The sequence below is a fragment of the Vitis riparia genome, chromosome 18 (assembly GCF_004353265.1).
Source record: "Vitis riparia cultivar Riparia Gloire de Montpellier isolate 1030 chromosome 18, EGFV_Vit.rip_1.0, whole genome shotgun sequence".
Classification (NCBI taxonomy): Eukaryota; Viridiplantae; Streptophyta; class Magnoliopsida; order Vitales; family Vitaceae; genus Vitis; species Vitis riparia.
In genome coordinates, this window is record NC_048448.1 from 30,390,393 (window position 1) to 30,405,352 (window position 14,960).

General features: G+C 30.4%; 2 protein-coding genes across 3 annotated transcripts; both read right to left on the reverse strand.

Moving 5' to 3' along the window:
- Positions 1-1,723: 1,723 nt before the first annotated feature.
- On the reverse strand, positions 1,724-2,357 carry LOC117905692 (high mobility group nucleosome-binding domain-containing protein 5-like). The gene is made up of 2 exons (XM_034818578.1): positions 2,324-2,357; positions 1,724-2,187 (listed from the first exon to the last, which is right to left on the reverse strand). Exons 1-2 carry the CDS (start codon positions 2,355-2,357, stop codon positions 1,724-1,726), a joined length of 498 nt encoding a protein of 165 aa, XP_034674469.1.
- Positions 2,358-12,952: 10,595 nt separating this feature from the next.
- On the reverse strand, positions 12,953-14,505 carry LOC117907897 (V-type proton ATPase subunit G1-like). 2 transcript variants are annotated; one of them, XM_034821579.1, is made up of 6 exons: positions 14,441-14,462; positions 14,237-14,245; positions 13,867-13,968; positions 13,680-13,780; positions 13,454-13,606; positions 12,953-13,248 (listed from the first exon to the last, which is right to left on the reverse strand). In XM_034821579.1, the coding sequence occupies exons 3-5, from the start codon at positions 13,952-13,954 to the stop codon at positions 13,463-13,465; spliced, it is 333 nt and encodes a 110-aa protein (XP_034677470.1). In that variant the 5' UTR covers positions 13,955-13,968; positions 14,237-14,245; positions 14,441-14,462; the 3' UTR covers positions 12,953-13,248; positions 13,454-13,462. The 2 variants fall into 2 exon arrangements, with proteins under 2 accessions (XP_034677470.1, XP_034677469.1); XM_034821578.1 differs by lacking the exon at positions 14,237-14,245 and having other exon boundaries at positions 12,954-13,248; positions 14,441-14,505.
- Between the last annotated feature and the right edge of the window lie 455 nt (positions 14,506-14,960).

The following is a 14,960-nucleotide window of genomic DNA, read 5'->3' on the forward strand; positions in this document are numbered from 1 at the left end:
CTTGCCTGTTATCTTTATGGTGTTATACTCTGCGACATGGTTTTGAGTTACAAAATACCGTATTTGAATTGAGGAGCAGGGCTGCTTAGCACCCAAAGTCTTGTGGCAGAAATTCATTAAGACATTCTATTATTTGGAAATGATATTTTTCTTGTAACTTTTTCCTATATAGATTGTCACAAACCACTCGATAAAATGCTTGCACAGTGATTCACGGTAATCCATTGAGTGGTGGACTAGAAACAGAGGAAGACACTATACACTCTGACATTGTCTCATGGTCACATGCTATTCAGTGAATGCAATCAAAGGGAGAAAAGACACTTTCACGTGATATATATTATCACAAACCATTCACATGCAATGATTCGCTTTTCTTCCGCAATTTACGGGAATCATTGAGTGGCAGACCAAACAAAGAACGCACTATAGACTCTGGCGTTGTCACATGGTCACATACCAGTCGGTGCATGCAAAAAAAGGCGTGCACACGCAGTGATACACTTTTCCTCTATAATTCACGGGAATCCATTGAGTGGCAGACCAAACAAAGAACACACTATAGACTCTGACGTTGTCACATGGTCACATGTCAGTCGGTGCATGTAAAAAAAGGCGTGCACACGCAGTGATACACTTTTCCTCTATAATTCACGGGAATCCATTGAGTGGCAGACTAAAAAAGAAGAAACATTATATACTCTGACGTTGTCACATGGTCACATGCCATTCCATGAATACAATAAATTACATTAATACTTATATTTCGTATAACATATTATGGATAATAGGAAATTTCAATAAAACCTAGAATTGAAAAACTAACCTGATAATTATCATCTTCAAATTAAACCTAAAAGTATGAGTACTAAATAAAATATTTATAATAATTAATGTTATTTAATATTAATAAATAATAAATAGTAGTGTTCTTCTTTTCATTATAGTTACCATAATTTTTATACATTCTTTTATGTGGTAAGTTGTGACTACAAGCTATGAGAAATGGTTAATATGCATTGTATGAATATTCCAGTATACCTAGAGGTCGATAAGTGGGAAAAATTGCATTATTCAATTTTTTTATAAATTAAGGACAACGGACATATATCAATTTCAAATGGATCTAGGAAATAGTAGGATATATTTCTTTATTTGATTAACTTTGTTTTTGTTTTGATTTTTAGATACTTTTTTATTATTTAAATTTTATAAGACATGAGAATGATTTTGTTGGAATTTGACATTACAGTCTCCATTACTATAAATACTTGTTTTAGGTGAACTATCTCTTACTTTAATACCATTTTAGTGAAGTTGGAAAAACTAGAGAGAGAATTGAGAGTTAATTCGTGAACTTTGAAGATGAAGATAGAAAATTTTGTGGAATTTGCCATCTCATAATTAGGTTATTAGCTTGATCCTTAACTTCAATAACTGTAACTATAAGAGCAAACACTTAGACTATATTTGGTTCCGAAAAATGCTAAGAAAAGGAAAAAAAATCATGTGAAAAAATATTTTCTTTAGTTTGGGTGATATGAAAAATATGATGGGAAAAAAGTATAGAGAAAAATATTAAAGAAAATATCATAATATTTTCCTTACTATTTTTTAAAAAATAATGGGGAAATTTTATTGTGCTCTTCACTATCACACCCCTCTCTCTCTCTCTCACCGCAAAATTGAATTCATCGACCTGGGCACCTACAGACCCATCGTCCTAGCTCTCACACTGGTCAAACACCTGGACCTCTCCACAACCCTTATCTTCATGGGTCTCTACAACATCTCCACCGGCTTTCTCTTCGGCATCCCAATGCCTGTCCAGCCCATGAAGTCCATCGTTGTCATCGCCATCTCCGACCCCCTTCTCTCCCTCCCCCAAATCGATGTCGCGGGTCTCTCCACTGCCGCCACCCTCTTCATCCTTGGCGTCACCGGCCTCATGTCCCTCCTCTACCGCTTCATCCCCCTCCCCGTCGTCCGTGGCATCCATCTCTCCTAGGGCCTCACCTTCGCCTTCTCCGCCATCAAATACATCCGTTACAACCAGGACTTCTCTGCCAGAAAATCCGGTCCACCTAGAAATTGGCTCGGCCTCGACGGAATTGCACTTGCCCTTTTCGCTATTCTGTTCTTGGTCTTGGTCACTGGTTCTGGTGATTTTGGCGATGAAGCTATCCCCTTGTGCGACGAAGAAGAAAATAATTATGTGAATCGCTCTTGTCGCCGTGTGCGATGGAGATTGCGGATTATGTCGTCAATTCCAGCTGCTTTAATTGTTTTTATACTGGGTTTGGTGCTTTGCTTTATTCGAGACCCTTCAATTGTGAAGGATCTTCAATTTGGTCCATCTGGAATCCATCTCTTAAGAATTACGTGGAAGATTGGAAAATTGGGTTCTTCCTCTGATTTTTAGAAAATAAGAGCATAAAATTTATTTTATTATTTAACAAATTGATAATCATTTAAGATAAATTGTTGAATTTATTTTCTTCTATTTTTCCTTCACTTTTTTTCGTGGTTAACCAAAGAAAAGAAAATAAATTCTTTTTTTTCCCTTAAATTTTACATGAATAACCAAACAAGTGAAAAAATTTATATTACTTTTCATAACTTTTTCTTTCCTTCCATTTTTCCTTCTAATTTTCTTTTTCTTGCATTTTCCGAGAACCAAACATAGCCTTACCTTATCATTGAAACTAGTGAGATTAAATGGGTATTAAGCAATAATTTTTCAAATATGAGTATATTTCAATGAATAAGGCCATGTACTTTAATTTGTGTAATTAACTAAACTTAAAGAGTAAGAAAATTTTTATGAATATATCAATAGGTTTTTTTGAATTTTATAAATTAAAATTCAATTTAGATGAACAAAATTGTGTATTATTTCATTTAGGAAATGATTAGGATATAATAATTAAATTGATTTTATGAAATGTAAATTCTTGTTTTGTTTAAATAATTCCGAGTTTTGAATTAATCTCACTTCGTATTTATTGTTAATTTTGAAAATGTAAATGGTTTGAAATGATTAATTAAGGGTTTAATATTTATTTATTTTAGTAGAGCTAGAATTAATAGGGATGTATTCCTTGGTTTGCGGGTTCAATTTCTTTCTTATAGCATGATCTTTTCTATTTTTGTTTGTTTACAATTAACTACAATATTTATTGGTCATGGTTGCACATAACTGGTCAAACCTCATTTGACCAAAATTTGATGGGGGGCCGCTTATCCATTTCATGGGTTGGGCTTGTTTTCTTCCGAGACTCCACTTCCAGCCCACCTGTTTGTCCAAAATTTAAGGTGTAGGAAAGTACTTTGTCCAAAATTGAACCATTGGGTACTGAAACTTGACATTATTTTCTACCGTCAGAAACCAATATATAAAATTAGTATGTCTTTCAAAAACCCTTAAATAATTAGTAGTAATTATTTACTATATATTAATATGTATGAAAATAACACATTATTTTTTTAAAAAAATTATAAAACAATATGTAACTTTTGATATCTATGCAAAACTATATATTATAATTTTTTTTCCATTTTAAATATATCTTCACATTAAATCATATATTTTTTATTTAATAAAATTTAATATATTAATATATTTATATTTATCTTTATTATTTATTTTAATAACAAAATGAAATATTATTATTTTTTAATCTTAATTTCTTACTAAAAAATTTAATTTATATAAAATATAAAATATATATTTATTATGACACCGATTTAATCGCGCTTTAATAACTTGTTTGATTTATGAACTGATAATTTTTTCGATTAAATGACCATTTATTTCTAAAAATATTGATGCTTTCGTACACGATCTATAAAAAATTTACATTTTATGAAGTCGAACTTTCATATTTCATCCCACAAATACAAAAAGAAAATTATTCTATAATGTGCACTTGAATAGCAATTTAATCGACCCTGCCAACCTTTTATTTTAATTTTTTTTCTCCCTCACTTCACTTTTACATGCCTCACGTCACACACCTCACACTTGACTTTTACATGCCTAGCACATGTTTTTTCTTTTTCCTTTTTCATTTCTTTTATAGGCCGACATGTCCTTTAGTGTAAAGCATTTTTAATTTCAAAATTTTCACTCTTTCACTCTTTCACCATTTCATATTTATTATTTTTTGATAATTAAACATAAAATTATAATAAAAAATTAGTTACAACAAGTTAAATATAAATATAAATATATAATAAACAAATAATGAAAATATCATTCTGCAAATATTATATTTGATAATTTTAAATATTAATTATAATAATACATTTGATAATTTAGAGTTTGGATTTAAAACATACATTTTATTATTTAAAGATTTATGATATGAATTTTTTTATATAAATTGTAAAAAAAATATTTATTTTATTTTTAAAAGATAATAGAAATATATTTATAATATTATTTTATAGTTTATATTATTTTAATTTAAAATTTAAAATTTTCATATCAAAATCACAACAAGTGATGGTGGTCTTAGTTTTTTTCTTATGATTTTAATTTGATATTGGTTCTAACATTTTCTTTGGTTAAAAATTTTAATTTTAAAATTTACATAAATCAAGAAAATATATTTTTTCATTAAAAAAAATTGTATTTAATATTTTATATTAATTTTCTCTTAATTAATTTTTTTTTTTTTTGTAGAATTGTTATAATACTTACATCTTTTTTAAAAATGTACATTCTTTTAGAAAAATGGGTACATCTATTATCAAATATGTACATTCCATCTAACTTGAATCTTACCTAGTTCTACCTAATTGGGGCATGAGATTTCACTCTTGTAGGCCTCCAGATGCATTTAAGGCCTTCCATTGCCCGTTCAACATGGTAGAACGTTAGGTACATTCTTTAGAAAAATACATATAAATTTAAAAAAAATACCTACATTTGATTTGAGTTGAATTGTTTCCTCATTCGACTTAATTTAGATCTAACAAAGAAATATGTGCATTTGAGGCATTCTCATGCCCCATTCTAAATAGCAGGACCCTAGGCATATCCTTTAGAAAAATGTGTGATTAGAGTTAAATAGTTCCCTCATTCGACTTCGGGTCTAAACTTTAACTTATGCATGCCTTGGGATGCATTTGAGGTCTTCCTAAACCTTGCCTGACATGGTAAAACCCTAGGTACATAATTTAGAAAAATATGTGTATATGATTTGAAGTTAATCATGTTAGAAAAATTGGTTAATCCAATCGAAAGTAATCACCCTAGAAGGGGGAGGGGGTGAATAGGGTGATTGTTTCTTTTTACAAATTTAGATTATGTAAATGCAAGAGACAATGATATGCAATTTATATAATAAAAACAATATAAAAACAATTGCATACAAAATAAAAAAGTAAGAAAGAGAGGATGTAAATACAAGATTTTTATAGTGGTTCGACACAATCCAACCTACGTTCACTTTCCTCTAGCTTCAATCCCAAACTTAAGGTTTCATTAATTCAAAGCTTCCAAACCAAACCTTCAAGTAATACAATTGAATTATGGTTTTAATCCACTATCTTGGACTTTTGGTTCTAAGCACACTTTACAATCCTCAAGAGATACATCAATCTTGAACAATCCCTCAAGTGATAGCCCCACATTTGAGAATCTTTAAGTGATACCTCACACTTAGATTTTTCCTCTAAAAAATTTATAAATAAAGATAGGAAATATCCTCACAAAATCCTAATACAAAACTTTAAGCTAAAATAATACAAGATAAATTAGGATTGAATTGTGCACTAATCAATGATCTGCAAGTTTTAGAACAAAGGTGCATTAAAAAACACTCTCCCAAGTCTCAAATAAATTCAAGAAAGGTTTTGAAATGTTAAACTCTTAAAACAATAAAGATTTGAGCCTTTTTATAGAGAAAAGAGGTAAAACTAGCCGTTAGGGTTTGTCCGATCGAGTTCCAGTTTGATCGGTTCACCAGCCGTTAGCATTTAATAGATTGAAGGTGACCGTTGAACCTCGACCGCCCTTTGATCGGTAGTCGACTAGATGAAGTTCAATTTCAACCTGTCAAACAAGAGTTCCAGAAGAGAGAAAAGGTTTTTACACCTTTCAACTGATTGAGTTGAAAAGGTCAATCAGTTCCTTAATTGGTTCAATAGGTTGAGTAGATTCCTCAATCAGTTGAGTTGATCCCTTAATCGATTGAGCCATTTTTTGCTCAATAACCATCTTGTTTAACTTAAAACCTTTTAAATGAGTTTAAAAAACATTTGACACAAGGTTTTAGTTAAAAATATGAAATCATCTAATTTTAAAAGATTTAAAACAAAATAACTCTTTAATGATTTTGGTGCATAAGTAAAGAATGTAATGTATGAAAAACCTGGTGCACCAACAATCTTATAAAGAGATCCTAAGAAGCTTAGGTCTTGAAAAACACTTCTCTTTGAGATCTTCTTCTTCTTATTGATTTCCCTTTAACATGATTTTGTTATTTGTGAGTGTCACTTTGGAAATCATCTTGCCTAGTCACACTTGAAATATAATCATTAGTTCTAAACCTTGTTTTGTTATCATCTCAACCAAGATTGACCAAACCTTGATTTCACAAATCATAACCTCATTCGGACTAATTTGAGTCTAAAATTTGACTTATGTATGCCCAAGATGCAATTAAGGGCTTGCCAAACCCCATTTAGCATGGTAGAACCCTAGATACATTTTTAAGAAAAATACATAGGTTTTTTGTAAGTCGGACTATGACCCTACTATGCCTAAGTTGGGTGTAAATATTCACCAATGTAAACCCTAGAATGAATTTGAGTCCACCCCCTTCCTCCTCCTTGGTCATTTCAAAACCCTACATACACTCTTAAGAAAAATGTATACATTCTTAAGAAAAATATGTGTATTTTTTGTAAAGGAGGATCATAACCCTCTTGTACTTAATTTGGGTCTAAATATTGACTAATGTAAGCCTCAAAATGAATTTGAGGCTTTCCCCTACCCCTTAGCCATTTCTACACCTTGCATATATCCTTAAGAAAAATATACGTACATTCTTTTAAGGCTAACCGTGGCCTATTTTAAGCCTTATTTGATCTAAATATTCACAAATGGAAGCCTTAAAATAAATTTAAGGCCTTTCCCCTACCTTGTTGGCCATTTATAAACCCTACATTCATCCTTATAAAAAATAGATACATTCATGAAAAAAATGAGTAAAATTTTTTAAGGTAGGATGTTACCCTACTCAACCTTATTTAGGTGTAAAATATTCACTTATGGAAGTAGTTTTGTTAAGGATGCACATAAGGTTTGCAAATGGCTAATGGGGGAGGGGAATGCCTCAAAATCATTCTAAGGTTCACATTAGTAAATATTTAAACCAAAAACTTAGACATAATAGGATCATAGTTTGCCTTCAAAAAATGCACACATTTTTCTTAAGAATGTACATATTTTTCTTAAGAAAGTATGTGGAGTTTAGAAATGACCAACAAGCCAAGGGAAGATAGATTTCCTTATGAAAATATTTAAATCTAAATAAGGTTGAATAGAGTTACAGTCAAACTTTAAAAATGTATATGTGTATATATATATATATATATATATATATATTAACAAATGTTCATATTTTTCTTTAGAATGTACGTATTTTTCTTAAGGAAGTACGTAGGATCTAGAAATGGCTAAGAAGGTAACCTCAATTTCATTTTGAGGCATATATTGGTGAATACTTAGACTTAACTAAGGCATAATAGAGTCGCAGTCCACCTTAGAAAAAAGTAAGTATTTTTCTTAAGAATGTACCCATTTTTTTCAAGGATCACTCAAAGAGACATACTATCTCAAGCCTATGGGATATCATGGTGCTTCTACCAAGAATTTTTGTTGTCATTTGCCTTAACCACTGGTTACCCAATCCATATGGAATGTATGATAACTCAGGATCTCACCCATAGGTTAAGTAATTGATGACCTCATAACTAGTGCAATATTCTCTTAAAGTTGATAAGTCATGCAACATAGTAGGTTTGAGTAGTCATGACAACCAAATAGCCATTAGTCATGACTCCCTGAAAGTTATGTTCAATGGTAATCATATACAGTAGTATACTCACCATTGGAAACTCATCCTAATGATTAAGACAAGTCATCCACCAATTGGGAGATAGCGCACTATGTCTTTTAATAGATTGCCCAAGTCCATAAATCAATTATGAACCAACTCATTAATTTGTAAGAAACCTACAACTTAAATCTTCTATACAACTCCTAATATACTCAAGTCATTTACAATACAAGTGATCATGACATAATGCTCAATTCTATCACACTGCAAGCATAATAGACAAAGGGAAAACTGATATCATGAAATCAAAATGTTATATCATGTCACTACTTTTAAGGGCTCCATCGTAACACCTATATCACTACATATGTTATTTTTCTTGATGACAATCTCATTTCCTAATGATAAAAAAAAAGTCACCATTGTGAGGTAATCTAATGAAGTAAGAGTATAGGGTTGTTGACTTTACAATTGCAAAAGTAACCTAGATATCTAATATTTTGTGTTAGCTTGGTTTTAGTCCCTTGAAACCACTAAATCTTGTCTCTAAACAATCTAAGTGCAACTTACGTATGTGTCAATCCATTGCCGCAATGATGCATGAAACGTGTTTCACTTGACTGGCACTTTGTGGGTGATAAATTAACTAGTGGCTCATTATGTCTAGCTTATGTTTACACTAACAATCAACTTGTAAACATCATAACCAAAACCCTGAGTAAACACCTTTTTTTCTTCTTAGATTCAAGATTGGTATCTTCAATGTGGGCAAAAGATTCACAATGACATCAAGCTCAATTCATTCCATTATTGATGGTCCCTTAATTCTCATGCAAATCTTTAGGAACTTGAGCGTATAATTTCTTGTTATTTCCATACTTCTATGAGTCAAGATGATTTTTTTTTTTTTTTCACATTTCTTGTATGCCCAATGACATTATTTTATAAATTTGTGTGCACATGAATCAACTGAGTAAGCACAATTTTACAAACAATTCTTCCTAGTTCTCTTTATATTTAACATCTTCATGTGGTTAAAGAATAAATTCAAAGAAAAATAATAAAAATTATCATTAAATGCCCAATATGGTAAGGTTAATTGGTATCAACTTTAGAACATATATATTGATGTTATGGTATATGTATATATATAGAATTGAATTCTTGCACAAATTAAACACTAAAATAACAATGCAAATAATTTGTTCAAGTTTAATCTATAATTTTGAACTCTAAAGAAAGGATAAATAATTTCTATTAGGTCATGTTTGGTATGCGAGAATGAAGAGTAAGAATGAACATCTCATTCATTTTCTCATTCATTCCTATATTTGGATAACTTAAGGGGGTGTTTGGTACATGGGAATAGGGAGTGGAAATAGACATCTCATTCCTTTTCTCCCTTATTCCTATGTTTGGATAAATATTAAGAAGGCGGAAATGGAATAAAAAATGATTCAGGTAGAAATCAAATTCCACTTATAAGTCGGATTTGAATTCATAAAAAATAGGTGGTATTTTGATTCATTAAATCCATTTGATAATATAAAATAACCTAAATTTACTATTTTACCCTCTTATCTCATTCTTCAAACCCGATGCTTATCTTATTTGCAAAGTTAGAGTCTCATTCATCATCTACTTCTCTACAACAAGTGATTCTCCCAAACTGAAAAACCTTCCACGACATTTAAAAAAAAAAATTCAATTTCTAATTTTTAGGGTTTTGGGTGTTTATTTTGATTGTTATATCTTGGATTCGTCATTGTTCACAACAATTAGATTCTGAAAACTTCCTTCTACATCTCCGATCAGGTTTACCTTTATCTGTCTTTCTTCTTCTACTTCTTTATCTGTTTTCTTCTTCTCTATAAATCGATTATTATTTTTTATTAATTTGTGTTTGGAATCTTGTATTTGTCTTTCTTTTTCTACTCCTTTTTATTTTTATTTTTATTAATGTTACGAAAGTTACAATTTTCGATCTCAAGTGTCCTCACGAGTTCATGGCCTGGGCTCCCGATTACCTGTTGCATGCATATAACAAACCATTTTCGTCACCATCAATCACTTCACGAACTTTGACTTCTGGATCTTGGGCACGTTCATGGATTTGAGCCCTGATAAAAGTTGTAACCTTATTTATTGTTAGGGTTCATTAGCATAATCCGAATTTCAGTACGGACTGGTCAATTGTGTGATAAATTTTGAAACATGATTCAACGATAAATACTTTGGATAAAGATGAGAGATATCAAGGTATACAAATTAGAATTAATTTTAAGCCAATATTTAAAATTAATTTAATCTCATAAAATCAAAAGGCAAGATGATATAATTTCTCTACGTGTCAAAATCAAGAGAGGAAAATTCTATTAAAAAAATTTCTTGAATAGGAATGATGAGGATGACTCAAAATTTCTTCCAAGGCCCACATAAGTTAGAGGTCATAATTGTGTATTGAGAATCATAGAATGAGCGTATAACGTACCATACTGAAAAAAGATAAAGAAAAAAAAAGCCATTGATTAACTACCAAATAGCCATGAAATGTGAAGAGAAGTTGTAACTTATATAAGCTATTTTGTCTGAAAGATCGTTAATCTGTGCGGGGTTGTTGGTGGAAATTTTGTAGACACAAGGAATTAATTTTCTGATCACAGCCAAATGCAAAATGTCAAAATCAGATGCTATGGTTCTGTTTGGATATAAGAAGTCAGCACCAAAAGATTTGATATCTGGATTTTAATATCTTCGAAATGCATTGCTCTTCTGTTCAAGCCTTCCACAGTCTATACAAACAAATTAAATAAACACACTTCATGTTCCATTCTAGAAAAGAAACAAACATGTGTCACATCTATGCTTTATATTTTTATTAATTTTGAATTGGGATTTTATTCAGTCCCAAGTTTTAGTTGGCACTCTAGATTTACTGAAGAAGAGGGACATATACCCACATTGATGCCATAATTCATGTCTTCTTCCTAAAGTCAGGAGCATTCTGAGGAATATTAGGACTAGTTATTGGCTTTGAACCCTATTGTGGAACCTGCAAGAGGGCTCATGGGTGCCTTCTTTTCAACCCTTTTTCCGGGGGAAAATAAATAAAAAATAAAAAAGACACCTTGCTAACATAATATTTAAATTAGTTTTTTGATTTTGTTAAGCTACTAATTTTCTTAAAAGGTATGAAAATTAGTATTAGTTTGGTACAAATGAATTTGCATATATTAATTTTTCTTTGCTTATAGAAAATTAATAATGAGGTCAAATATAGACATGTATTATTTTTTTGTTCCTATTAAAAACACAGAATGCTTTTTTTTTTTCCTCCTTTATAATTAGGACTCTTGCACAGCCATGGACCTCATTGAGATGGAAAGAAGAGAACAACTTATCCTGATTCTATATATTATAGTAAACATACTTAATATGCTTACTACACTTGGTACGACTACAAGGAAACATTATCAGAGGCAAACATTGATGGAAAGACCAGCTAAAAGAGAATTTTTGCGAGTTGAAAATCTTAATCGATTGATTTATGGGAGTGATATAGCATGTATGGAGCAACTTAGGATGGATAGACATACTTTCACCACATTATGTTCTATGCTTTGTACTATTGGTAAACTAAAGGATTCAAAATATGTTGATGTAGAAGAAATGGTTGCATTATTCTTGCATATTCTCGCACATCATGTAAAGAATCGAGTTAATTGAATATTTGTACATTAGGGTTATACGATTTTTTATAGTTAATTTTTTATTTATTAAGTATATATTTTTTTTTACTCTTATTATTTAATAACAAAAAACTCTCAAAATTTATTTATTTTTAAAATAAAAAAAATTTTAAAATTATATGTAAGGATATTATTATAAATTTATTTATTTTTCATTTCCATTCCTATTATTATCAAACATTGGAATGGAAACAAATAATCATTCCAATATTGCATTCCTAAGTTCATCCAAATGCTAGAAATGGAATCATCAAATTCATTTCTTTCCACTAAGAAATAGGAATGGAAACAAAATATTCGTCTCCATTCCTTATTCCGACGTACCAAACACCCCCTAAGTATAATGAGAATGAAGTTAAGAATGATTTCAAAGGAAATGAAATCTCACTTATAAATGAAATTTTTATTCCTCTCTAATAGAAGGTATTTTGATTCATTAGTGCAAGTTATTTTTAAAAATACTTTTCAAAAATTTTTAAAAACCCAAAACTTTTTTTAATAAGCTATTTTTAAAAATATTTTTTTATTTTAATTTTGTAAAAAAATTATAAATGTAATTTATATAACATAAATTAGATTTAATTCAAGTCTTATTAAAAATAAAAATAATTTTGAGACTATAAATAAATTAAAAATAAGTAATTTTAATAAAATATGAATAGTAATATTATAATTATAATCATAACTTATATTTTTTTTTATGAATATTAATTATAAAAGTATGGATATTAATATCTTATAAAAGCATAAATATTGATTTATTTTATTAAAAATAAATATATATAATTGAACATGTAATAAACAGGCCTTATATTCTTCCAATATTAATCAGTTTGGTCTCATTCCTCCATTCTAAGGATTAAGTGAAGCTAACATAGGATAAACAACATTATCTATCCAATTCTTAGATAAAAAATAATATATAGTGAGTAAAAAGCTTCCCTAAAGAAATGTAGGGGAATCAATTCATGTCATTAATTTTGTTAAAAAATAATAAAAATTACACCTTATGTTCTCAAGGGTATCAAAGAAATTAACTAAAGAATCACTTGATATGATCTGTATTTATCTAGAGAGAAAATATAACAAATTAAATAAAGAAAATTAAGTTCTTTTAGCCTCTATTTAATCTGTCCACACATAAATTTTCAAAATTTGTAACGTCCAGTCTTATGAGATTTTCTAATCGATCCCTCAAAGAAATCACGTGACAGTTGTTTCAAATCATTCAAATTGCAACAACTCATCTGCTACTTCGCTCTCCATGGAATTTATATTAAGTAACCAACTCATCAAGGTGACTACATGAATTAATTTAAAAAATCTGTCTGGAGAAGGCTGGCAGCTTATTCCATAACTCTCATCTCTCATTCTTCCTTTATTGCAATTTTCATTTTTCATATGCCTCATCCTCTGCAACTGAGAACCTAAAAATAAATAAGAAACAAAAACATAGAGAAAAGTGGTTATTTAAATCAGGATCGTGAAGTTAATAACATCAATCAGCTACTTCCCTGATCCAAATGGAACTCGGGGTTTCTACAAATTTAGAAAAGACCATAAAAGTAGAAGCCCTAAACCTAAAGTAGGTCGAGCTTTAATCGATGTAACTGATGAAGTAGTTGTACTGACCACCACATATCAAGCTTCCACCGCTGTGACATGCTTGATGAGCATGGCGACAACATCTGATGAAACCCTAGAAGCAGACTCTTTCAAGCTTTGAATCCTCATTGCAGTTTCTTCATCAAGCCGTTTTACATTTGACCCACTGCTCCCACTCGTCTATATAAATCAAAAGTGAAGTGAGACCTTGTCATTCTAAAACCTTTGGCAATGACAATATTTGTGCTGATACCTCAGAAATTTTCTTCTGGTGGGCAGCTTCCATATTGGAGTGGTAGAGTTTCACTTCCCTCTCAGCTTCTTCTTTAGCTTGTTTCAACCTCGTCAACTTTACTGAAACACATTGTTCAATCATAGCATCATTTCGGATTACGAGTACTGTAACTTTGGAAAGAGATATGTAAGGATTGGGGTTTTACAGTTTTTAGCACTGGAAATAATCTGTCGGGCCTCCTGCTCTGCAGTCAGCAGCATCTGGATGCCTCCTTGTCCTTTCATGGAATCCATGGAAAATATGCTACCTAAAATACAAGACTAAGCACTTTTCAATCCCATATATAGAGAAATATATCACTTAATTACTTCTGTATAATTCAGGATATATTTTTGAGAAATTTTAATTAGAAAGAAAAAGAAAACAGAAGTAGCATCATTTCATAAAATTCTGCCGAAGTAGATCATTCAATGTCTCAATTGCAGAATGATCCTGCAATTTGATGTAAATGGATCATTCTATTCCAATGCTTTCCAAATGATTCTAAAATACTTATCTCAAATGCGTTCCCCAACCTGGTGGATCTGAGATGAAAAAACAAAATGTTGTGACTCAAATCGATGTATTTAAGTGGGTCTTCCAAATTCCATATGCCAAATAAAAGACCCAATTCTTCAAATTGGATTCTGAATAATAAAAAATTTGAAGGGGAGGAAATTGAATTAAAAACAAAAAAAAAAAAAACAAAAAACAAAAAACCAAGGAAATGCACCCCATACCTGTGTTTAATTTCTTCAAAGGGAGAAGGTTGCAGTTAGTTTTTCAAGGCAAAAATACTGAGGTAGAGGAGGATATCATTTGGCTCTGGTAGTATTGAGATAAAAATGGATCATTTGCCACCCGTTCACCGGCTTCCTTGGTGGCTAGCACTAATTGGATTAAAAAATTGTTACATTTAATTATTTATTTTATTTCATTTTTTGGGACTAGCCACCTCCTATATTCCTTTTATTACAATTTATTTATTTATTTATTTATTTAGGTGGCACTAGTGATAGGATGTAAATTAATAAGTATATCAATTGTTATGTCCCATCACTACTTATCATATAAGCAAGTGTGGCCATCATAGTTATAACAAAATGTTTGGACTATCATTATGATTGTGATCACCCTTAAGAAGAAGGACACCTAAATCATATTATATCTTATCCTTTGCATCTTTTTGCATCCTTATTAATTTATAGTACGTTTTAGAAGACAATTTATAAGACCTAAGTTAGAGTTGAAGAGAAACTC